At 41.3% G+C, this 25,318-nt stretch overlaps 1 protein-coding gene across 1 annotated transcript in view; it reads right to left on the bottom strand.

Annotated features, from left to right (window-relative positions):
* sipa1l3 (signal-induced proliferation-associated 1 like 3) overlaps positions 1 to 25,318 on the bottom strand; it is a 209,983-nt gene that overhangs the window by 5,716 nt on the left and 178,949 nt on the right. Inside the window, exons 14-21 of the mRNA XM_034169215.1 lie at positions 19,343 to 19,467; positions 14,527 to 14,642; positions 14,001 to 14,443; positions 12,834 to 13,061; positions 11,308 to 11,470; positions 7,867 to 8,050; positions 7,612 to 7,761; positions 1,240 to 1,366 (exon numbers count right to left, since the gene is read on the bottom strand). Coding sequence (XP_034025106.1) covers positions 1,240 to 1,366; positions 7,612 to 7,761; positions 7,867 to 8,050; positions 11,308 to 11,470; positions 12,834 to 13,061; positions 14,001 to 14,443; positions 14,527 to 14,642; positions 19,343 to 19,467 — 1,536 coding nt within the window. The remainder of the gene's footprint in view (positions 1 to 1,239; positions 1,367 to 7,611; positions 7,762 to 7,866; positions 8,051 to 11,307; positions 11,471 to 12,833; positions 13,062 to 14,000; positions 14,444 to 14,526; positions 14,643 to 19,342; positions 19,468 to 25,318) is intronic.

Here is a 25,318-nt window from a genome sequence, read left to right as displayed (position 1 = left end):
AGAATATGATGATCCACGGTAACAAACGCAGAACTAAGCTCTAACAGCAACAGAACCGTAGTGGTGTCCGAATCCACTGCAAGCAGAAGATCATTAACCACTTTAGTGAGAGCTGTCTCTGTGGAATTTCTACTGTGATAGTCCAACACAGATGCCTCAGAGCCCAGAAAAGTTGACACTGCTTCTGGAGCAGGTCAACATAAGTCTTCCCTTTTTGCACAGTAAAGTTTTAAATGGCATTTCTGAATGTAACTCTGTATTATAGTGCTTGACAAATGTTGTGATATGAGCTGTTATATCAGCTATTGATGAATGACTGTTCTTGATCCAGGGCCATTTGAGAGATCGGAGATCACAGATTTACAGCCTTAGGCTTGCGCCCTTGCCCTTTACGCACTGAAATTCCTCCAAATTCCTTCAATCATTTAATATTATGCACTGTAGAGAAAGAAATATGCAAATCTCTTCCAATCTTTCTCCGGGGAACACTTTTTAAAGTTTTCAATAAGTTTCTTACACATCTGTTGGCAAACTGGAGATCCTCTGCCCATCTTTTCTCTTCAAGGTGTCAGCATTTCACAGACAGTGCTTTAGTACAAAATCATGATTATAATCACCGGTTTGAAATTATATATATATATATAGTCTAATTACTAGCCCTAAATTGCCCCTGTCCCAACTTTTTTTTTTTGGAATGTGTTGTAGGCTTGAAATGCAGGAATGGATGTAAATTAAAAAATGAAATGAAACTCACCACAAAACATTTGGTTCTAACTGGCTGACAAATAATTTTAAGGTGGAATATAAAACGAGAATGATAAAATACCATTTCTGGATGGAATGAACAGAACAACAAACTACTAATTTGAAATCCTGCAGGAATAAAAAAAAAAAAGGGTTTTGTTCTTATAAAAACAAGATTAGCAATTAACACCTCTTAAAAAAACTTCAGCATATTCATAAGTAATCAACTAATGATAATAATAAAAACCTATTCTTCAAATTCTGACAGTTCACTGAATTACCACTGGGTGGCACTACTGACCACATTAATCTGAGGACAAAACATCAACCAAAACAAAACACTGTACTCCGAAAGAATTTCAAGCCAAGCTGAATTATCCACGGTTATAGAAGGATTGAAAATACACAATTAATGTTAAACACACACGCTACACGTGTCATTTGTTGGGAAACAGGATTCCTTGTGTAGAATTTTGCTGTATGAGGTGTATTTACCCGCTGAAGGTCGGAGTGGTCCGTGGCGTTTGCGGCGTGTGGAACTGGACTGGACTGGCAGCCATTCTCGTGTCCTGGACTCCAACCCGCGTCTCCGTCAGTGAGAAGAGAGACACGGCTCTCTGAGCTGGAACACAGATACGTTGTCTTACTTTCACAGAGCTGCATAAACTGTTATTTTTCCTCTCAAGTTCCTTCAAGCAAGCGAATCTAAACCAACACACTAGAGCTGAAACAACTAATCGAGTTAATCGATTATTAAAATAGTTGTCAACTAATTTAGTCATCGATAAGTTGCTAAATACCTTTGTTTTACCGCAAATGTTTTGTTTCTTCCATATAATCAACCGAGCTTTGCTTTGAATCTTGAACCAATGACGAGTGCTTCGAGCTGCTGCTTTGTTGGTTTCATTTGTTTTATTTCGCTTTAGCATAGCATACGTCTGTGAGGAATATTTACCTTTTTTATGTTAAACTGACCTGTTATGGTCTTCTGAAACAGTTGATAGATGTATTTTATGCTAACGCTGATGCTAACGCGTTAGCAGGTCTATGGCGTTTTCAATGTTAAAGTTAGCATTAAGCTGCTGGCATTTCAGCATGTTTGTGCATTTGTTTTCTGTATAATAATTAATGGCTCAGCGTTTGTCATAAAAGAGTCAAATGTATGACAAATTATAATATTTTTTAATTTATTTTTATTTCTATATTATTAATAGCAACAATAATATAGTAATAATAACTAATAATGCTACAATACAATTTTAGAGAAAGAGACATTAGTCACATGTGTCATTGTGAAATGACCACATAGTATGTTGCACATATGAGTCAGGCTACAGTTTTTGATTTAGGTTTTATGGTTAACTGGTTATGCTAATTGCTCATTTGCAGCAACAAAAATACCTTTTTTCACCATATATTTTATAACATTTATATGTTTCAATGTTGTTTTATGGAAACTCAGCACTTTGATAAAGCAATGTCATTTGAAATAATTATTTTTGTTCTTTATTATAAACTTTTATTATTTCATTATTTTATATTTCAATAGCAAAGGGAAATTTGACGATTTATTGATTTTCAAGTATTTTTTTGTTATTGTTGTATTGTTGTTAAATAAATGGAAGGAGAGAAAAATTGTTTCCCTGGCACACTTAAAAAAAACTCCCCACTAATCTGATTAATCATGTCGAAACCCCATCAGATTAATCGATGATCCAAATAAACGTTTGTTGCAGCCCTACAACACACTACATACAGGTGGACCCAGTTAAGCAGGACCATGGCTCACTCTGTTGGCCCGAGTGCTTACAAAGCATTTGTGGTAGCACAAGACATGAGGGACGAGGAGAAAAAGAGGTCATACAGCTTCATGAAGTGGTATAGAGGAGGATTTTCAGACCTGAAAGTTTAGCTACAAATTGCCAGAAGGTACATCTGAGATGCAGGCCTAGATCTGATCTGTTTTTGAAATAGTCATACCATTGTACGAATGAAGAAAAAAAAAAATATTTGTTTTATATAACACCTAAAATAGATCCTTTGTCATTTGATATTTTATTAATTTCTAAACTAAAGAAAAGTGACTTATACCCTTCACGGTCCTATAGTATCTGCCAAAACTTTGTAGCGAGGCCAAGATGCCCCATCTCACCCAAGTGTCATCTGACAAAGCCTGCTGTGCCCAGTGGCCTCCTGCAAGCCCCACGCTGCGGCAGGGCTAACCCAGCTGCTGCTTCAGGACCCCCCACCCCCGACAACCCCCACGGCACATCCAGCCTTCCCGCCATTACCCAGCAAGTGTGGGCAGTGTGTTGGGCAGCTTAGCGCCATTGCAGCCAGTGTGATCACGCCGCGGCGTGCATGTCCCTTCGGCTGCTCCCTTGTTTTGTACTCGGGGTCACCACAGCAAATCCAAGGTGGATCTGCATGTTGAACTGGCACAAATTTTATGCCGGATGCCCTTCCTGACGCAACTCCACATTACATGGAGAAATGTGGTAGGGGTAGGATTCGAACCGGGAACCTTCCGCACTGAAACCAAGTGCATTAACCAAAAGAACCAAAACTGCACAGTAAATGGAACACAATGGAAAATGGTATGAATAATCCATATCATGTGACATACAAACCACAAATCAAATGACAAGGATCTATTTAGGTGTTTATATATATATAACAGTGGTGGGCACAGTTCCGCTAACCCACTAATTATTGAAGCTAACTTTTTTGTTAGCGGATTAGTTTTTCAGCCAACTTCAAAAACCTTCAGCAGATTAATTAGCTTCCGATAAATTTAGTTCCAGTAACTTTTAGACTGCTAACGTTTATTTACATAGTAACGGTGAAAAACATTTATAAACCCTGTTGGCTCCTGTCTGCTACGTATTTTGCAGCAGTGAGGCAGCTGAGAGGAGCTGAGCTCAACTCTACCCCAGCAGAAGGGGCCTAGCCTCCAGGCTCCTACAAAATCCATCAAAACAAAACAAAAAAAAAAAGAAAAGCAAATGCCATTTCCCTTTACAGCATACAGTGGTCCAGCCGTGAGGCCGAAGTCCTCAAAAGGAAAGCAGATTTGACTTATGGTTTTGATTTATAAACTAAATTAATCCAGATAGTTGAACTACATTAGTGTTAAGTCTATCATTTGTACAAAGTGAAAATATAACATATCTTTTAATTTTAAAATAATGCACTTATTCTTAACTTTTGAACAATAACACACAGATACCAAAACAACTCAACTGTATGATATAACCGGGTGTAATTCACACTGCCATCCATTAGATGGCAGTGTTTTATGCATTTTGACCCATTTACTGGATGGCATATTACATACTGGCATATTATGTTACTATGCTTTTTACTTTTTTACTCTTACTATGCTTTTTAATCTTTTAATTCATTGTATTTTGTTTTCTGAATTGTTTTGTGTGATGTGCCTTCAGGCAACTCTGCTGTGATTTGGCGCCAGGGCTTAATTTGAGGGGGAGCAAGTTGATGTTGGCTCCGCCAGCTATTTATACTGGATCCGTGATCCGCCACCTCCCTTGACTAACAAAATATATATATATATAAAAAAAAAAATCACCGCGATTGCTCTTACTGCCAATCACACTGTCTGCAGTGCGGAATTGCGCCAAATCTGGCAACAGGTCCAGAGGCTATGCTCGCTGTTTTGATCCGGATGTTGACCGTAGCCGCAGAACTCCGTGGCCACCGAGAGAGGACTTGGAATCTTTGCAGGTCCCGCATCCGTACCCCCGGAGGCAGTGAGTGAAGGGAGAGCCGCGCATTGTGTTCTGCGTGTGTCTGTTTATAATCTTCTCGCACAGAAGAAAAAAGAGAGTGTTTACACAAGAGAGAAAAGTGAGAAAATGTTAATGCCTGTTTGAGAAAAGTGTGTAGTGAGGGGTTTTACAGCCTTAAAACATCTATAATAAGTGTAAAAAATAGCGCTACTTCGCGGATTTCGTTTATCGTGGGTTATGCCGCGTTCACGCCGGGCTTGATCAGACGCTACAAATTCGTGGGGGTCGCATGGCGACGGACGCGCCTCCTTCGCCCGGTGTGTCGCTCTGCTTGGGTGGACTTTTGCTGCGAAAATTCACCCCGGTGCGTCATCAAATAGGAGGCGCTTCCATTCCGCTCGCCGGCTCCGGTTGTCAGTCAAGTTAACATGACGGGCCTTGATCACACGGAGCGAGATGTTCTGAAAAGCTCCCAATACAGAGAGTATCATTATTTGCTGCAGGAGCTGCATCTGGATGACGGCCGCTTTCAGTGGTCCTTCCGCCTCTGCAGGACCCAACTTGAGGACAACTTGTAAACAATAAAAAAAAGGAAACTCTACTGCTTGCTGCAGCTCGCTCCTCCCCCAAAAAACTCTGTCATAATTGTGTTTAGAAACCAGTCACCATTTGTTTTATTATACATCTGTGTAGTTAATTAATAAAATATTCTCCACACAGACGATTCGCTCGCGCGCGCACGTAAAGAAAACAAAGAAAAAGAAACTCCGCTCCCCGCTGCTGTAGGGCTGCTGCTCGCTCCAAAAACTCTGTCATGATTGTGAAATAAAGGACAAAAGAGACATAAGTCCTGCTCACAGGCTGCTACCAGATACTGAACATGTTCACATCCTCAGTCAAACTCCAGACATTTCCACGTCACTACATATTCAGTCCCTGATTGGTCATCACGGCGCGAAGAGATGAAAAAGTTCAGATTTTTCAACTTGGGGAGGAGGGCAACGCGAAGTGACGCCACACAATATCGCGCCACAAACGCGCAAAACGCTCAAAATTGCTTCACGGGTTTGGCGCCAAAACGCATCATTACATAGGGATTACACAGGGATTACATGGCAACCTGTGGCTGCAGTCGCTCGCGTCGCGCCCAGTGTGAACGCGGAGAACGTAACTCCCGCGATAAACGAGGGACCACTGTACAGGAATTTGTACTCTATCCGGATTTGGTGTGACTAGTGTTATTAGGCCTACAATACATGCCTTGTTTATTTTCGGTGTGGCGCATAGCGTTGTTCGCAAGCCCCCCCGCCCTTCTTTTTTTTTTTCTGCACTGGAGCCACCCATCCTCTGCGCTCCGGGACCTCCCACTTTACAAATTAAGCACTGTTTGGCGCTATATAAAGTGAATAAGTTGAATTGAAATTGAGGCTCTGTTTACCCATAATGCATTTGGGCATATGTGTGTGTTAATGTTCAAAAGTTCAGAATTAGTGCATTATTTTAAAATTAAAAAGGTGTGTGTTATATTTTCAGTTTGTACAAATGACTTGACATTAATATAGTTAAACTATCCAGATTAATTTGGTTTATAAATCAAAACCATGAGTCAAATCTGCTTACCTTTTGAGGACTTCAGCCTCACAGCTGAACCACTGTATCATGTGAATCTAAATGACTCTTCCTTACAGCAGTGAGCAGTGCACAAAGAACGAAGAGCTGGCTCATTCGTTGTGTTGGGTTTGTGAATGTCTTTGATTCCAGTTAGAACCATTGGCGGTGTTTAAACTCAAAACCGGCCTGTCAGTAGCTGAGTGAGCATACGGGAGACAATACCGAAAGTTATTGGCTATTGGTTAGCTGTAGCTTTCGCTACATTTTTTAGTGGTTTATGGGTTTAGCATTATAAAAGGTAACTTCTCAGTTAGCTAATTAGCAGTTATCAAAGCGAACTTTTTGATCAGCTGTGCCAACCAGTGTGTGTGTGTGTGTGTGTATGTATATATATTAGAGGTGCACCGATCGATCGGCCACCGATCATTATCGGCCGATCATGCCTTGATCGGTGATCGGCAAAATGCGCCAATCAAAAGGACCGATCACAACAGTGCAGGCAGTAGCGCAGGGAGCGCTTGGTGTGTTTGTCAGGAAAATGATCATTTCTCTACATTGATTACAGACCCTGCAGTGGGTCCGTGATCAACTTTTCTGCAGCGTGGCTTTGCTCTGAACCTTGAACCAATCGAACCAGTGGTTCGCAGATTGAAGCAATGCTTCGAGCCTTTTGCTTCGTTTATACTTTCTTTCTTTCGCTTAATGTTCCCCCGCTAAAACCCTAAAGAGCATACGTCTGAGTATTACTTACCTTTTCTATGTTAAACCGACCTGTTACGGTCCTCTGAAACAGTTGATAGATGTATTTTATAACTTAAAAATGGGAGTGATGCTAACGCGTTAGCATGTCTATGGCATTTTCAATGTTAAAAGTTAGCATTACGCATTTGCAGCTGTCATCACGTTCGGGTGCATTTGTTTTCAAATTGTAATATTTCTTAAATTTATTTTTGTTTATATATTTATATTATATATAATTTATTATTATTTTGGGCATGATCCAAATATGTACTTGATCGGTATCGGCCTTGAGTGGTATCGGCCGATCAAAATTTCAGTGATCGGCCTTAAAAAATCCTGATCGGTGCACCTCTAATATATCATTTGACAATTTATTTTACAAATTTTAAAAAGTAGTGTAATTTTTGGATTTGTCTTAAAAAACAAAAGCTATTTAAAGCAGTTGTTCAATTTAAAGTATTGACCACAACCCACCAGATTGACTGGATCAGAGGCAGACTAGAGCTTTAAGTAAAAAAAAGAAAAAAGAAAAAAGTGAGGTCCAGGTTCATACCACGGTTTGTTGTACAAACTACAGGAAGTGCAGTGCGCTCCAGGGTTGAGGTTTTTTTTAAATGGATGGCGAGTCATGGCGTTAGTTATTTGACTAGGTTTTGCCGTACTGACTTCACATTACGGAGCTACAGTTCATCTCAGAGTTATCAGCTGACATAACACCCAAAGACAGAATCTACTGAAGCCTTCATCATTAGGACCGCGTGCTCACCTTCAAAGGCTTTGGCGGCGTTGACGAGGCTGGACCACTCCAGTCCGCAGGCCGTATCAGGAAGTGGCATCAGCCCGGGGTCCAGCCTCCTGAGGGGCGGCACTTTGTCCCTGGCTTCTGTGAGGGACAGCTCTGACACAGACAGCGGCACTGAGGGACACGAGGGAAATACAGCTCAAGTAAGTCGACCTCAACCCCCGGAGTCCAACCTGGCTGCAGACACAGTCTGAAGGCAATGCTACACCTTCAACTCACCCTTCTTGTTCTGCACGTGGTTGGAGTGGTTGCTGGAGGTGCTGTGTTTACGTGTGGGCAGCGTGCATGTGAAAAGGACGTCGGATGGGGTGGTCTGGCTCTCAGAAATGGCAAAGCTGGCGTCCCTGCGCCCGCTGCACAGAGACTCGTCTGAAAATGTGCGCTGCAAGGTGCGCCTGGGGGACTGAAGTGAGAGATGAGAGGTAAGATCTGCAAGCGTGCACTTACAAAGAAGAAGAAGAAGGAAACTCGAGTTTGCACATCAAGTGGAAACAAACAAACAAAAACTAACATCATAAAACTTCAGCAAAGGTTTGCAGTGTTAAATGAAAATGTCACAGTAAGGAAGTTCTCAGCTCTGATTGAACAGGTATTAGAAAGCAGGTACCGGGGCAGAGTAAATCAAATTAATTTAAGAAATATGAGGTCTGTCCATAAAGTATCATACCTTTTTATTTTTTAAACTATATGGATTTGATTCATGTTTTCACGTCAGACAAGCTTGAACCCTTGTGCGCATGCGTGAGCTTTTCCACTCCTGTCGGTGACATCATTCGCCTGTGAGCACACCTTGTGGAAGGAGTGGTCCCGCCCCGTCGTCAGATTTTCATTGTCTGGAAATGGCGGAGTGATTTGGGGTTTTTTTCCATCAGAATTTTTTCAGAAGCTGTTAGAGACTCGCACCTGGAAACTATTCGAAAAATTTATCTGGCTTTCGGTGAAAATTTTACGGGCTTCACAGAGAATAAGGTCTGTTAGTACAGCTTTAATGACCTCTTTAAGGACGCTCAGCGCGCTGCGCTCCGAGCTGCGACGACACGGCACAAGCCACCGGACCATTTCTGAGCTGATGGCTCTGTGGATACGAGACTGTCGTGTGCTCTTTCTCTGGTTATCACAAGAGCTGGACATCAGCCATTTTCTGGCAGATTTCACTTTTAACAAGAGATTTTGTCATGGAAAGCCGTGCGGAGGCTTCGCGCGTCACGACCGATTCGCTTTGGAAGCGAGACAAAGGAACACCTCCATTTCGGCGTGTCAGAGGACAAGTTTGGACATGTCCAGCTCTCCGCAATTTCACTGATACTTACTGGACTGGTAAGCATTGAAAGCCGAGATAGGCATGCCCAAACTTGTCCTCTGACACGCCGAAACGGAGGTGTTCTTTTGTCTCGCTTCCAAAGCGAATCGGTCGTGACGCGCGAAGCCTCAGCACGGCTTTCCATGACAAAATCTCTTGTTAAAAGTGAAATCTGCCAGAAAATGGCTGATGTCCAGCTCTTGTGATAACCAGAGAAAGAGCACACGACGGTCTCGTATCCACAGAGCCATCAGCTCAGAAATGGTCCGGTGGCTTGTGCCGTGTCGTCGCAGCTCGGAGCGCAGCGCGCTGAGCGTCCTTAAAGGGGTCCTTAAAGCTGTACTAACAGACCTTATTCTCTGTGAAGCCCGTAAAATTTTCACCGAAAGCCAGATAAATATTTCGAATAGTTTCCAGGTGCGAGTCTCTAACAGCTTCTGAAAAAATTCTGATGGAAAAAAACCCCAAATCATTCCGCCATTTCCAGACAATAAATATCCGATGACGGGGCGGGACCACTCCTTCCACAAGGCGTGCTCACAGGCGAATGACGTCACCGACAGGCGTGGAAAAACTCACGCATGCGCACAAGGGTTCAAGCTTGTCTGACGTGAAAACATATGAATCAAATCCACAGTTTAAAAAAAAAATAAAAAGGTACGATACTTTATGGACAGACCTCGTATTTGTCTGTCTGTTCCCAGTTCCTTTTGCTCATTTCTACCAAACTTGGTATGTGGATGAAGGACAACTCTGGAAATTCCCATGAAGGATTTGTTTTGGCAAAGGTGAATGTCATGGGGGGGGGGGGGGGGGTGTCAAAGGTCAAAACAGATTTTTTTCAATAGGCATATGACATATGTTGGTGGGTTCTGGAATTTCACTGGTGAGGTCAAAATTGCCAGTGGTTAATAGTTTGTCTGATTGATTGTTTTTACTGGTTTGTACTTGTACCAAATTTGGTAGAAATCAGCAAAAGGACCCGGGAGCAGCAGGGGAACAAAGACAGCACCCAAGATTTGCTCAAAAATAAAAGGTGGTGAATAAAAGTCCTTTATGCGACTAAATGAGACTTAAAGTTCTGTTCTCACATCACGGATATGCATCCCAGAAGGTCACAATCTGTTACCAACAAACCTAAAAATGGTTTATCGGTTTAGCATTATCAAAGGTAACTTCTCAGTTAGCTAATTAGCAGTTATCGAAGCAAATTTTTTGATCAGTTGTGCCCACCAGTGTGTGTGTGTGTGTGTGTGTGTATATATATATATATATATATATATACACATACACACATACATACACACACATATATATACACATACATACACACACATATATATACACATACATACACACACATATATATATATATATATATATATATATATATATATATATACACATACATACACACACTTTTTTCTTCTCAACGCGCACACATTTTTTCACTACACCTGCAAGTCCTGCACCTCTATGGAGGCAGCACAATCACATCAAGAAAGCATGAGAACTCAAAAATGTCTTTTGTGCAGTATAACGCAGTTACAATGTTGTAAATCCCGCCAAAAGGAGCATTCATTAGACAATTTATTTTACAAATTTTAAAAAGTAGTGTAATTTTTGGATTTGTCTTAAAAAAACAAAAGCTATTTAAAGCAGAGGTGGCAAAGGTGAATGTCATCGGGGGGGTCAAAGGTCAAAACAGATCTTTTTCAATAGGCATATGACATATGTTGGTGGGTTCTGGAATTTCACTGGTGAGGTCAAAATTGCCAGTGGTCAATAGTTTGTCTGATTGATTGTTTTTACTGGTTTGTACTTGTACCAAATTTGGTAGAAATCAGCAAAAGGACCCGGGAGCAGCAGGGGAACAAAGATAGCATCCAAGATTTGCTCAAAAATAAAAGGTGGTGAATAAAAGTCCTTTATGCGACTAAATGAGACTTAAGTTCTGTTCTCACATCATGGACATGCATCCCAGAAGGTCACAATCTGTTACCAACAAACCTAAAAGTGTGAAAGATCATGTTTGTCCAAGAGTGCACTTTAGAACTCAGCTTGATGACGTAACATCCCAGACTTGTACAGTATAACTGTGGTACAAATTTGGCACTTCTGGAAAACCTCCCAGTGATGTCACAACATGTATGACAATACGCATGCCATGAAAATCCAAGGGAGCACCAAAGTAGGTCAAAGTTTGCAACTTTCTTGTTAGAACAATGACTCGGGTTCATCATGGACATCTTCCTGGTGTCTCTACGGTTTTCCAACATACGGACTAGGTTTCAACCTGTGACCTTCTGGGATGCATACATGTGAAAATTAGAATGGGATCTTAACACTCTTTGCCTCACCGGATCCCTCTGTGGCGTTTCTCCGGGGTTGTCCATAATGATCAGTTTCTTCAGGTCGTCTTCGATGGTGCTCTTGTATGTTCGTCGAGGAGAACGCAGGTCCCTCAGTGATGCTCGGAGGCGGGGCTGCCCAAACACATTCTTACAATTCGTATCGACCTGCCTGCAGACCCAAAACAAACATCGATACTGCAGGTCACAATTTTTACGTCACTATTAAACAAACCGTGCAAGATAAACACAGCAAATTTAAACACCGATCAGAATAACAACAAAAACAAAACTATCAGGCTGTTCTTCACACTAACCCGTGTGGTGTTTTATTAACAGCACACAGCTTGTTCAGCAAGAATACAGATGAGTGAGTGAGTGAAAGGCCTCATCCATCCCAACTAGCTCGTGTAGACAAGTTGACAAAGTAAAGTTTGGGAGCATGTGCTGGTGATGTGCTTTGCCACATCTACAACACCATGGAACCGCTTTGGGTCCTGGATGGCAACCATGCAGGCAGACAACTGGTGTTGTGTAGACAATAACTAAAAAACAAACAAACAAAAAAACCCCATCAACTTTGAGATAATTGTGATGTTCAGTAGATCCCTGGGAAGAACTCATGGAGTCATGAGATCACAAGCCAGAGGCGTCCGGCAATACCTTTGCAGGAGAATGAAGGTCCAAATCTTTAGGGTCATGGTGCTTCCCGTACAGTTGTGAGACTTGGACACTAGGCACTGACCTAAGGAGATGACTGGATGCCTTTGGTACTATGTCTCTGCAGAGGATCCTTGAATTCTGCAGGAATGACTTTGCATCAGACTAATGGTTACTTCTCAGTTGAGGAGTATCATGTGGATTGTAAGGGAATGTCAGCTATGAATTTTTCTACATATGGAGCGTGTCTCTGGGCATGATCCAGGATGCAGGTGGCGCTAGCAGAATGAGAAGGTCAAGGACTTGCCCATGTTTCATTTGGCTGTGGTACACAGACAGTTACTTTCAAGGATTCAAAAGAATTTTATTGTCATATGCACAAAGAAACATGTTCCCTGCACAATGAAATGTGTCTACTGCATTTAACCCGTCCTAATTGCCAGTTAGGAGCAGAAGTTGCCATTAGGTGCCCGGGGAAGAGGTGGGGATGGACCTCGTGTCTACCTGGGTGGTTGCCATCCAGGACTCACTGTGTTTCCGTGCTGTGGTCAGATGTGGTGACACACAGCACCAGAGAATGCTCCCAGACCTGACACATGCCACAGAAGGATCAATTTCAGTTTCAACCACCGCCGTGGTTCCTTTGATTATTTTTGTGGTTCATTTTATTGTTTTTTATGGCTTGGTTTATAACATTTACAACTATAACTGATTTCACTGGCTTCATGTTTGACAACAGAATTTGAACATTCAACTCTAAGAAGTGTTTAAGCTCGGCTCGAGTTTTCAAAGTGGTTTTACACACACTGGGCGTACTGTTGGAACTGTCATATTAACACGCGCAGGATTCATCAAGTTCCAAACTTCTAACTTACTTCTTACTGTTGTTGTCAGAAGTTGATGTAGTTTGATTGGAAGGTGGCAGGTTGCTGGTGTCATCTGTTTGAAAGGTGCCCTGTCTGTTTTTTCCATACAAGGCCTTGGGGGCAGAGCTGGACAAAGGGGTGGAGCCTAATTGAGCTGAAGTGGGTGTCGTGGTTGAGGCTCGTACTGTTCGGATTTTCTCTGCTGTCGGAGTCTTGTATCCCTGCGGTGTAAAAGCCCTGAGAGAACAGAGACGAATGTGATTAATCAACTTCACTGTGATGATTAAAATGTTTTTGTTTTTTTTATTATTTAGGCACTGCTGCACGTCGCCATCATCCTGACAAACATTCGCAGATGGCTACATTCATAGTTCACCCCTGGCTGCAGTATCACAAACAGTACCAGAAATCAGAGCCTCTGCATTTATTAATTTTGTAACATTTTCAATCAGGTCTTCATTCAAATCAGGATTTTACTGTAATGAAAACCCTTTATCAAATAATTAAGGAAATTATTATCAATAACACTGGACAGTGGCTGGTCAAAGCGTTACTACTCGGAAAGCCTTCTCCATCTTCACACTTTCCCTTTTCCCCATTTGATAAAGATGGCAAAGTGCACCTATTGCTGTGGCTAAACAAAAGCTGATATAGTCCATGACTTCAAAGCCAAGTTTTACCTAATTAGTACCACTTAAGGTGCCCAAGCAACACCTACAATTCAGCCACAGTGTACCATGTATGATATCCACCTCAGAGTGGCAGCTGTGGCCAGGTGGGGGGTCAGTGCAGTATTACACAGGGGCCAAAATTTACAAATCCTCCAATCTTATTAAAAAGTACACCACATTATTTGTCTGATCATAAAGATTCCAAAAAGGTATGGTCTGGACTATCCAAGACGGAATGTTATGGCGTTTATGGGGTAAAAACAGAAAAAAATCTGACAAAAGGTCAATTTGTGTTTGTATGGGGTCAAATGTTAAAGGTACTCCAAATTTGGTAAAAACTGATGCAAATTATTGGTCGAGCTAACAGGATTAATAATTGGAATAGTTTTGACTGTGTGGAATGCTTGATCTCCAAAGTCAACATCCACTGACTCATGTTACCCCGTAAAAGTGATAATTCAGCATAACAGATGAATATTTTAGCTTCACGAAACTTGCGGCTTACCTGGGTTTGAAAGGATCCACTTTATCGGAACTGGAGCCAGGAGGTGGGAACGTCCTTGTCCGGTATCCTTTGCTGTCATTGGCTGATGGCGGTATGATGGGGGAAGATTCTCGTCTCTTGGCGTCGCCACCACTGACCCTTGCCACAGACGGCTCCTGGCTGTAAATAGCAGCGCTGTGCACGGGTTTGTGAAGCTGGCTGTTGGACACGTTTCCATGGCATGTGTGATTGTAGTGGGTAGGGGCGTCAATTCCACTGTCACTGGAGCCCCCCTTGTTGAGCAGATCTGCGTCGAGTTCGGTGGCGTCACAGGGGTAGCCGCCGCCGCCACCACCTCCTCGCTCTCCTGTGCTGGAGTCAAACCAGCGCTCGTCGCTGTGGCTGCTGGAGGCGTTGCTGGACAGAGTGTTACTGCTGGAGTGGCTGGAGTACTGAGTCTCACCCTGCATACAGACACACGGACGGCCCGTGTGAGGCAGCGAGCCACAGAACAAATCACACAGAGTCACCGTGAGTCCTTTCTGACCTTTGAGTGTCTGTTTGGAGAGTCTTTCCCAGGTACATCCTGTCTGGTTGGCCTCCTCTGACCTCCTCCACCACTCAGAACCCGAGATGTCGACATTGGGACATGCCATAGTGGTTCTAAAGAGAAAACACCGCACAATCATGGGATTAAATCAAATTACAGTGAAACACTATGGCTGACTAAGAGGATTAAATACTTATGGCACATTTCAACACAGATCACCGCCAACACACAAAATCACACTGATCAAGTCTACTGTGAAAGACACACAGCTGGAATCCCGGGGGGGGCGCTGTGATTTGAAACTTCTTTTTCGAGTGGGAATGTATGTGAACTGAATGGCACAAGAAAATAAGCAAAAGTTTGGCTTTTTAAATTAAATTTGGGGTGGGTCCTTCCATATTATCCCCTGTGCTGGCCTGTCGCTCCAGTGAGATGAAGCTTTGTTGTGAAGTGAACTGGTTAACCAATTGCTTCACCAAAAGCTTTAATACTTGAACCCTCATTTAACAGCCCAAAAGAGACTATTGCCCTCTACTGGTCAAATAATTTATAGCAGCCTTACTATGATATTACAAGCTGGAAGCCACATAGCAGAGTCTCTGTGGGCATGTAAGCGAGACAGACAACCTTTAGTTTTACTGGCTGTTCCAGACTGATATCTTAACCAATGACAATTCTGTGGATCATATTCTATACATTTATTAAAGTAGATATACTATTTGCAAATGTTCAGTTAATGACTAAAAAAAATTAATGTTGGGAATGGTTGGGAAAATTTTCTCTTTTTTTCTTAATATTTTATCTGTCCTTTATGTAATTCCCTTTTCATTGGTAATTTAGAAATTATTGTTTTTCATGCATGGTGTTATACTGTCTTTTAATTTGGGAATAATTTTGTGTACATGATTGGAAAGTGCAAAATTAAAACTTGCCTAAGCCGTCATTGTATAAAATGGATATTCGCACTCACCAGACAAAAGCAAAAGTTCCAATGCTTTTTAATGGTTTTTCGTGTAATAAACACCGTATGTAACAGATATTCATTCCCATGGGACAAAACGTCCCGTCCGATCGCAAAGCATTTCCATTAAAAACTCCTCAAATATGCCAGAGAGAGCACTCTGGACGTGCCCAGTAACAGAGGTATGAAATGAAGTTCAACACTGATACTCGCCAATTAGAAGAAAGTGGGTACTGGATTTCCTTGATTAATAGCCAGGCCGTTTATTTTTTTCAAACCGTGCTCAGACACGGGAACTAAACGAGGCAGGCCGTAATTCAAGGCCAGTGATTATTAACAAAATGCTGCTTGTTGCCTGCATTGTAATATGGTGTTAAGTTTCATACATATTCCTGGTTGTGAGGAGCCAAACCGCTTTAGATCAGACCTCGGTGCCTGGCTGTGAACCCTCACCAGAGCCTAACGTGTACCTTCTAATTGACAGAGACCGCAAGGGCTGTGATCTGTCACTTTTACATTTTCACTCCTTCCTCTCCCATCATATTTTAAAAGTTTTCTTCAGTGCGCCTGCCGATTACAATTCAGTCACGGATCAAATATGTTTGGAAGAAAAGTCTGCAAATACAACCAAATTAAAAACACTGAGTCAGAAAGAGAAGTTCAGATGACCCGAAATTCATGGAGGGAAATTGTACGTACCATATTGGTGGTTTGGAGGCTGATGATTGTATAATGAAGTGGAGCTTGTTGAGGGACAAATTAATCCAGAAAAAAAACCCACTGTTCCTGCAGCAAATTGCATAAAGACGTGACGAAGAACTTTAAAGGGTCACGCGCACGTTGAGGTAATTGCATGGTCACAGACTTACAGAGTTGCAGAAGCATAAATCAGGCTTTAGGATTTTAAGGTACCACTCTGCAGTGGACTTAGAAAAAATGGATTTCATCTGTTTTATACATTTAACGGATTTTGTCCATTTTATACATATAGCGGATTTTGATTATAACTGACAAAATTCACTTGTCCAACTGAATCCATTATATGCAGGTTTTACTGTACATAAATACAAGTGACTAGAAGCTGTTTGTGCATGAGTTTGGAAAAAAAGATTGATTTTGCCCCTTTATTTTATTTTTATTGTAATTATTTTTTACCACATTATTTAAGATACTATGAACAGACCGAATATTAAGATAGTCTCATTTAATGTGAAAGTTATTTCAAATCTGGTCAAAAGGAGTACAATACTATCAAAAGTAAAAAGGGAAAATACTCATATTCTACTGGTACAGGAAAAGAATGGGTTATACAAGAGCATCTTCTTCATTTTACAGAAATGGATGAACGAGGGATGTTATAGTATTAATATCACAAAAAATACAAATTTGATTATATTTCTTATTTATGAAAGCATCAAAACGTATTACTAGAAGACTGCAAAAAGAAAGAGCAGACAGTACAATATACGAAATTAAAAATTACAGTACAATGTCACTCTGGCATTGTACTGTACAAACAAGAAGAATCAGCTTTCGAGAAGTATTATAAAACTATGTACACACAACCACCTTCAGACAGCGAATCTTAACTCACTCTGCTTGCCTAGTCTATCTGAAGAACACAGTAACATAGCGACCGCTGAAATATCAGAGCCATTTCTAGGCTAAAGGCTAATAAGACACCTGGCCCAGATGGCTTTCCTTCAGACTGGTACACAGCATTTCGAAATTAGTTATTGGCAAGCACTTTAAATGGTAAATGGACTGCATTTACATAGCGCTTGTCCATCTGCATCAGCTTTACAAATAATGCCTAATATTCACCCCGATGTGAGGGTGCTGCCATACAAGGTACTCACTACACACTGGGAGCAACTACGGGATTAAGGACGTTGCCCAAGGGCCCTTAGTGATTTTCCAATCAGGCTGGGATTTGAACTGAGGATCCTCTGCTCTCAAGCCCAACGCCGAACCACTAGACTAGTTTTTAGAGTTTAGTTGGAAATGTCTAATGGACTTTTTTTTATAATACCAAAGCAAAAGGCACACTTTAGCACTGTGGGGGGCTCGGGAAGCAGGGCATTGGCATATATTTTGGGAATGCCTGAAGATAAAACCCTTTTGGCTGGAGTTTCATAAAGCTTTAAATGGTGTATTTGATGTGCATAACTTACCATTACAGTTTTCTACCATATTCCTGGGAAACCTTAATATTTTTTATATATCTGCAAACAAATTTATTTTTGCAATTTGGATAACATGCAATTACAAGATGCTTCTGTCTTTCCACTTATTGAAAAGAAAGAATTTAAAAAATAAATAAATAAAAGTTGCTGCTGCTGTTATTATTACAACATTCTGGAAATGAAACAGGGATTCAATAAGAACCAGAATCGGAATTGGTAATAGAATAGATCAGTGGTTTTCAAACTGTGAGATGCACCACTACAGGCCAGAGTTCTTCGGGGGGGTGCAAGAGATGGGTATTGAGAACCGGTTCTTTTTGAGAATCGTTAAGAAATAATTCGATCCACCGACATCAATAGCCTCTTTGCCTAACAATTCCCTTATCAGTCCTTCAGAGCGTCCGCTGTTTATGAGGTTGTTTTATCGGGAAAATGTTGATTGCAGACCCGCTGCAGGGTCTGCAATCAACCGCTTCTGCAGCGGCTGTTCTTGAAGTTTGAATCAATGAAGCAGTGCTCCGACCCACTGCTTCGTTGGTTCTTTGCTTCATTGCTTTTCAGAAGTGGCAGGTCTGCTTCTTAACCCCTCTCAAAGCCATTTAAAGATGTCAATCGTGAGTCACTTTTGTGAAGATTAAAGTCACTGAGACACTTGCCTTGTTGCAGGCAAGAAATGAGAATCGTCCTCCGTTCCATTCGCATACCTCCAATTGCTGTGCCACTTTCTGCCGAGTCAAGTTAGAGTCCGGTCAGAATTAATAACTTCAAAGTGAATCGCCGTTTTAAATCAAACAACACCTCTTTCCAAATGTTGTAATACAAACAATAAACTACAACTGACTAAAACGTTGTTTTCCTCCCAAAATTAGACGTCCTGCGTTCTTTATGAATTACATTGATGCTGACATGCAGCAAAGCCTGCTGTAAGAGCTCAGCTCAGAGGTATGGAAAGACATTCATGCCATTAATGTCTGAAAAGAAATGCTTTTGAGAAAAACTACAGATTTTGTTTATTTCTATTTATGTCCAGAGATCAAGGATCCAGTGACCAATTTCATATTTATTTACTTTAAGGCTCAATAAAATGTTACTGACATAGAAAACCTGTAATGCCTACTTTTAGTACACAGAAAATTCACAGGAGGAATCGATAAGGAATCGGATCTATAAGCAGAATCAATAATGGCATTGATATTGATAAAATCTTATCAATACCCATCCTTGAAGTTGAATTAATATTATTTATGTTAAAATGTGTTAGTTATGCCAAAGACATTTAAAAACACACAGAGATGTTTAAATGTTTTAAAAACATGTTTAAAATGTTTACAAAGACTGTAAAATGTGTAAATGCATAGACAGTTCCTTAAAAATGCACAAATACTTTCAAAATGTGTTTAAGATGTGTAAAAGATTAAAAAGAAACACACTAAGATATTGAAATTGTGTGTATGTGTGCCAGTGGTGGGGGGCAGCTATTAATTTGTTCTCTGAGGGGGGGCTCACTCTCCCACACTTTGAAACCCCTGGAATAGATAACATTCAAACGACACGACTCTACAAATACCATTTAAAAATTTTCCTGTTAATTGAGAAACAAACAAACAAAAGACAAGGTAAAAAATACTCAGAACAATCAGAAATGGGGACCCACGAGATTATTTACCCATCTTGCAGCGCTCCATGGTGCTTTCCTGGCTGGTGAACCCTGAAGACGACTCCCCGCTGGAGTTGATATCCACGCTGAGGTGGGGCTCGTAAGGCAGCAGAGAGCGCTGCCCTGTTCCATATCTAATCAAGCCATAAAAAGCAGACAGATGGAAAATGATGAATGAAAATGTCCACGCTGTATACAATATACTTGTATAATATCTGTTTAACAGTCAGCCACATTATTCACAAAGAGAAATGAGCCAACGACATGCATCATACATACAATTAACCAACTACAGGGAAACAGAGTGAGAATTTACTTCAAAATACAGCCACAAAACATGGCAACATAAGGACAAAAATCACACCGGTGGGATTTAATTAAGCAGAGCAGATTTTCAGTTCCTACTTTTTTATCAGCTACATTGTGATAGTGCTAAAACGGAACATGTTTCTCAGGCTGGGCGAGATGTTATCAAGCAGCATACAACAGAACTTTGGTTTGGGAGACAGTGTGTCCAACTGTAGTTCTGAACACAGATTATTACAGTACATCCAGAAAGTATTCACAGAGCTTCACTTTTTTCCTTAATGTTACAGCCTTACTCCAAAATGGACAAAATTAATTTATTTTCCCTCAAAATACTACACACAATACCCCATAATGTCAATGTGAAAAAAGTTTGAGATTTTCGCAAATTTATTACAAATAGAAAAACTAAGAAATCACATGTACACAAATATTCACAGCCTTTGCCATGAAGCTCAAAATTGATCTCAGGTACATCCTGTTTCCACTGATCATCCTTGAGATTAATTGGAGTCCACCTGGGGTACGTTCATACAGTGCATCCAGAAAGTATTCACAGCGCTTCACTTTTCAATCAATCAATCAATCAACTTTTTTCTTGTATAGCGCCAAATCACAACAAACAGTTGCCCCAAGGCGCTCCACATTGCAAGGCAAGGCCATACAATAATTATGAAACACAGTCTACGTCTAAAGCAACATAACCAAGGGATGGTCCAGGGTCACCCGATCCAGCCCTAACTATAAGCCTTAGCGAAAAGGAAAGTTTTAAGCCTAATCTTAAAAGTAGAGAGGGTATCTGTCTCCCTGATCTGAATTGGGAGCTGGTTCCACAGGAGAGGAGCCTGAAAGCTGAAGGCTCTGCCTCCCAGTCTACTCTTACAAACCCTAGGAACTACAAGTAAGCCCGCAGTCTGAGAGCGAAGCGCTCTAATGGGGTAATATGGTACTACGAGGTCCCTAAGATAAGATGGGACCTGATTATTCAAAACCTTATAAGTAAGAAGAAGAATTTTAAATTCTATTCTAGCATTAACAGGAAGCCAATGAAGGGAGGCCAACACGGGTGAGATATGCTCTCTCCTGCTAGTCCCCGTCAGTACTCTAGCTGCAGCATTCTGAACCAACTGAAGGCTTTTTAGGGAACTTTTAGGACAACCTGATAATAATGAATTACAATAGTCCAGCCTAGAGGAAACAAATGCATGAATTAGTTTTTCAGCATCACTCTGAGACAAGACCTTTCTGATTTTAGAGATATTGCGTAAATGCAAAAAGGCAGTCCTACATATTTGTTTAATATGCGCTTTGAATGACATATCCTGATCAAAAATAACTCCAAGATTTCTCACAGTATTACTAGAGATCAGGGAAATGCCATCCAGAGTAACGATCTGGTTAGACACCATGCTTCTAAGATTTGTGGGGCCAAGTACAATAACTTCAGTTTTATCTGAGTTTAAAAGCAGGAAATTAGAGGTCATCCATGTCTTATGTCTGTAAGACAATCCTGCAGTTTAGCTAATTGGTGCGTATCCTCTGGCTTCATGGATAGATAAAGCTGGGTATCATCTGCGTAACAATGAAAATTTAAGCAATACCGTCTAATAATACTGCCCAAGGGAAGCATGTATAAAGTGAATAAAATTGGTCCTAGCACAGAACCTTGTGGAACTCCATAATTAACTTTAGTCTGTGAAGAAGATTCCCCCATTTACATGAACAAACTGTAATCTATTAGACAAATATGATTCAAACCACCGCAGCGCAATGCCTTTAATACCTATGACATGCTCTAATCTCTGTAATAAAATTTTATGGTCAACAGTATCAAAAGCAGCACTGAGGTCCAACAGAACAAGCACAGAGATAAGTCCACTGTCCGAAGCCATAAGAAGATCATTTGTAACCTTCACTAATGCTGTTTCTGTACTATGATGAATTCTAAACCTGACTGAAACTCTTCAAATAGACCATTCCTCTGCAGGTGATCAGTTAGCTGTTTTACAACTACCCTCTCAAGAATCTTGAGAGAAAAGGAAGGTTGGAGATTGGCCTATAATTAGCTAAGATAGCTGGGTCAAGTGATGGCTTTTTAAGTAATGGTTTAATTACTGCCACCTTAAAGGCCTGTGGTACATAACCAACTAACAAAGATAGATTGATCATATTTAAGATTGAAGCATTAAATAATGGTAGGACTTCCTTGAGCAGCCTGGCAGGAATGGGGTCTAATAAGCATGTTGATGGTTTGGATGAAGTAACTAATGAAAATAACTCAGACAGAACAATCGGAGAGAAAGAGTCTAACCAAATACCGGCATCACTGAAAGCAGCCAAAGATAACGATACATCTTTGGGATGGTTATGAGTAATTTTTTCTCTAATAGTCAAAATTTTGTTAGCAAAGAAAGTCATGAAGTCATTACTAGTTAAAGTTAATGGAATACTCAGCTCAATAGAGCTCTGACTCTTTGTCAGCCTGGCTACAGTGCTGAAAAGAAACCTGGGGTTGTTCTTATTTTCTTCAATTAGTGATGAGTAGAAAGATGTCCTAGCTTCACAAAGGGCTTTCTTATAGAGCAACAAACTCTTTTTCCAGGCTAAGTGAAGATCTTCTAAATTAGTGAGACGCCATTTCCTCTCCAACTTACGGGTTATCTGCTTTAAGCTACGAGTTTGTGAGTTATACCACGGAGTCAGACACTTCTGATTTAAAGCTCTCTTTTTCAGAGGAGCTACAGCATCCAAAGTTGTCTTCAATGAGGATGTAAAACTATTGACAAGATACTCTAACTCCCTTACAGAGTTTAGGTAGCTACTCTGCTCTGTGTTGGTATATGACATTAGAGAACATAAAGAAGGAATCATATCCTTAAACCTAGTTACAGCGCTTTCTGAAAGACTTCTAGTGTAATGAAACTTATTCCCCACTGCAGGGTAGTCCATCAGGGTAAATGTAAATGTTATTAAAAAATGATCAGACAAAAGGGAGTTTTCAGGGAATACTGTTAAGTCTTCTATTTCCATACCATAAGTCAGAACAAGATCTAAAATATGATTAAAGTGGTGGGTGGACTCATTTACTTTTTGAGCAAAGCCGATAGAGTCTAATAATAGATTAAATGCAGTGTTGAGGCTGTCATTCTCAGCATCTGTGTGGATGTTAAAATCGCCCACTATAATTATCTTATCTGAGCTAAGCACTAAGTCAGACAAAAGGTCTGAAAATTCACAGAGAAACTCACAGTAACGACCAGGTGGACGATAGATAATAACAAATAAAACTGGTTTTTGGGACTTCCAATTTGGATGGACAAGACTAAGAGACAAGCTTTCAAATGAATTAAAGCTCTGTCTAGGTTTTTGATTAATTAATAAGCTGGAATGGAAGATTGCTGCTAATCCTCCGCCCCGGCCCGTGCTACGAGCATTCTGACAGTTAGTGTGACTCGGGGGTGTTGACTCATTTAAACTAACATATTCATCCTGCTGTAACCAAGTTTCTGTTAGGCAGAATAAATCAATACGTTGATCAATTATTATATCATTTACCAACAGGGACTTAGAAGAAAGAGACCTAATGTTTAATAGACCACATTTAACTGTTTTAGTCTGTGGTGCAATTGAAGGTGCTATATTATTTTTTCTTTTTGAATTTTATGCTTAAATAGATTTTTGCTAGTTATTGGTGGTCTGGGAGCAGGCACTGTCTCTACGGGGATGGGGTAATAGGGGGATGGCAGGGGGAGAGAAGCTGCAGAGAGGTGTATAAGACCACAGCTCTGCCTCCTGGTCCCAACGCTAGACAGTCACAGTTTGGAGGATCCCAAAAAATTGGCCAGATTTCTAGAAATGAGAGCTGCTCCCTCTAAAGTGGGATGGATGCCGTCTCTCCTAACAAGACCAGGTTTTCCCCAGAAGCTTTGCCAATTATCAATGAAGCCCACCTCATTTTTTGGACACCACTCAGACAGCCAGCAATTCAAGGAGAACATGCGGCTAAACATGTCACTCCCGGTCTGATTGGGGACGGGCCCAGAGAAAACAACAGAGTCCGACATTGTTTTTGCAAAGTTACACACCGATTCAATGTTAATTTTAGTGACCTCCGATTGGCGTAACCGAGTGTCATTACTGCCGACGTGAATTACAATCTTACCAAATTTACGCTTAGCCTTAGCCAGCAATTTCAAATGTCCTTCGATGTCGCCTGCTCTGGCCCCCGGAAGACAATTGACAATGGTTGCTGGTGTCGCTAACTTCACATTTCTCAAAACAGAGTCGCCAATAACCAGAGTTTGATCCTCGGCGAGTGTATCGTCGAGTGGGGAAAAACGGTTAGAGATGTGAACGGGTTGACGGTGTACACGGGGCTTCCTCCTCACAGCTACGCTTCCTCCTCACAGTCACCCAGTCAGCCTGTCAGCCTGCCTTCCCGACTGCACGGGGTCTGCCAGGGGGGAACTAACGGCGGCTAAGCTACCTTGGTCCACACCGACTACAGGGGCCTGGCTAGCTGTAGAATTTTCCACGGTGCGGAGCCGAGCCTCCAATTCGCCCAGCCTGGCCTCCAAAGCTACGAATAAGCTGCACTTATTACATGTACCGTTACTGCTAAAAGAGGCAGAGGAATAACTAAACATTTCACACCCAGAGCAGAAAAGTACGGGAGAGACAGGAGAAGCCGCCATGCTAAAACGGCTAAGAGCTAGTAGCTACGCTAAGCTAGCGGATTCCCAAACAGGGAATCCGACACTAGACAGGCTGTGGAGCAGCACAGGTAACGCACGACAACAGTGCTAAAATAAAATAAAAATCCACTAGACAGGCTGTGGAGCAGCACAGGTAACGCACAACAACAGTGCTAAAAAATAAAATAAATAAAAATAAAAATCCACTGGACAGGCTGTGGAGCAGCACAGGTAACGCACAACAACAGTGCTAAAAAATAAAATAAAATAAAAATAAAAATCCACTGGACAGGCTGTGGAGCAGCACAGGCAACGCACGACAACAGTGCTAAAACAAAATAAAAATCCACTAGACAGGCTGTGGAGCAGCACAGGTAACGCACAACAACAGTGCTAAAACAAATAAAAATCCACTAGACAGGCTGTGGAGCAGCACAGGTAACGCACAACAACAGTGCTAAAACAAAATAAAAATCCACTAGACAGGCTGTGGAGCAGCACAGGTAACGCACGACAACAGTGCTAAAACAAAATAGAAATCCACTAGACAGGCTGTGGAGCAGCACAGGTAACGCACGACAACAGTGCTAAAACAAAATAAAAATCCACTAGACAGGCTGTGGAGCAGCACAGGTAACGCACAACAACAGTGCTAAAACAAAATAAAAATCCACTAGACAGGCTGTGGAGCAGCACAGGTAACGCACGACAACAGTGCTAAAACAAAATAGAAATCCACTAGATAGGCTGTGGAGCAGCACAGGTAACGCACAACAACAGTGCTAAAACAAAATAAAAATCCACTAGACAGGCTGTGGAGCAGCACAGGTAACGCACGACAACAGTGCTAAAACAAAATAGAAATCCACTAGACAGGCTGTGGAGCAGCACAGGTAACGCACGACAACAGTGCTAAAACAAAATAAAAATCCACTAGACAGGCTGTGGAGCAGCACAGGTAACGCACAACAACAGTGCTAAAACA

This window comes from Thalassophryne amazonica, chromosome 4 (genome assembly GCF_902500255.1).
Source record: "Thalassophryne amazonica chromosome 4, fThaAma1.1, whole genome shotgun sequence".
Classification (NCBI taxonomy): Eukaryota; Metazoa; Chordata; class Actinopteri; order Batrachoidiformes; family Batrachoididae; genus Thalassophryne; species Thalassophryne amazonica.
Note: the sequence above shows the minus strand (reverse complement) of the source record. Positions and strands in the feature narration are given on the sequence as shown.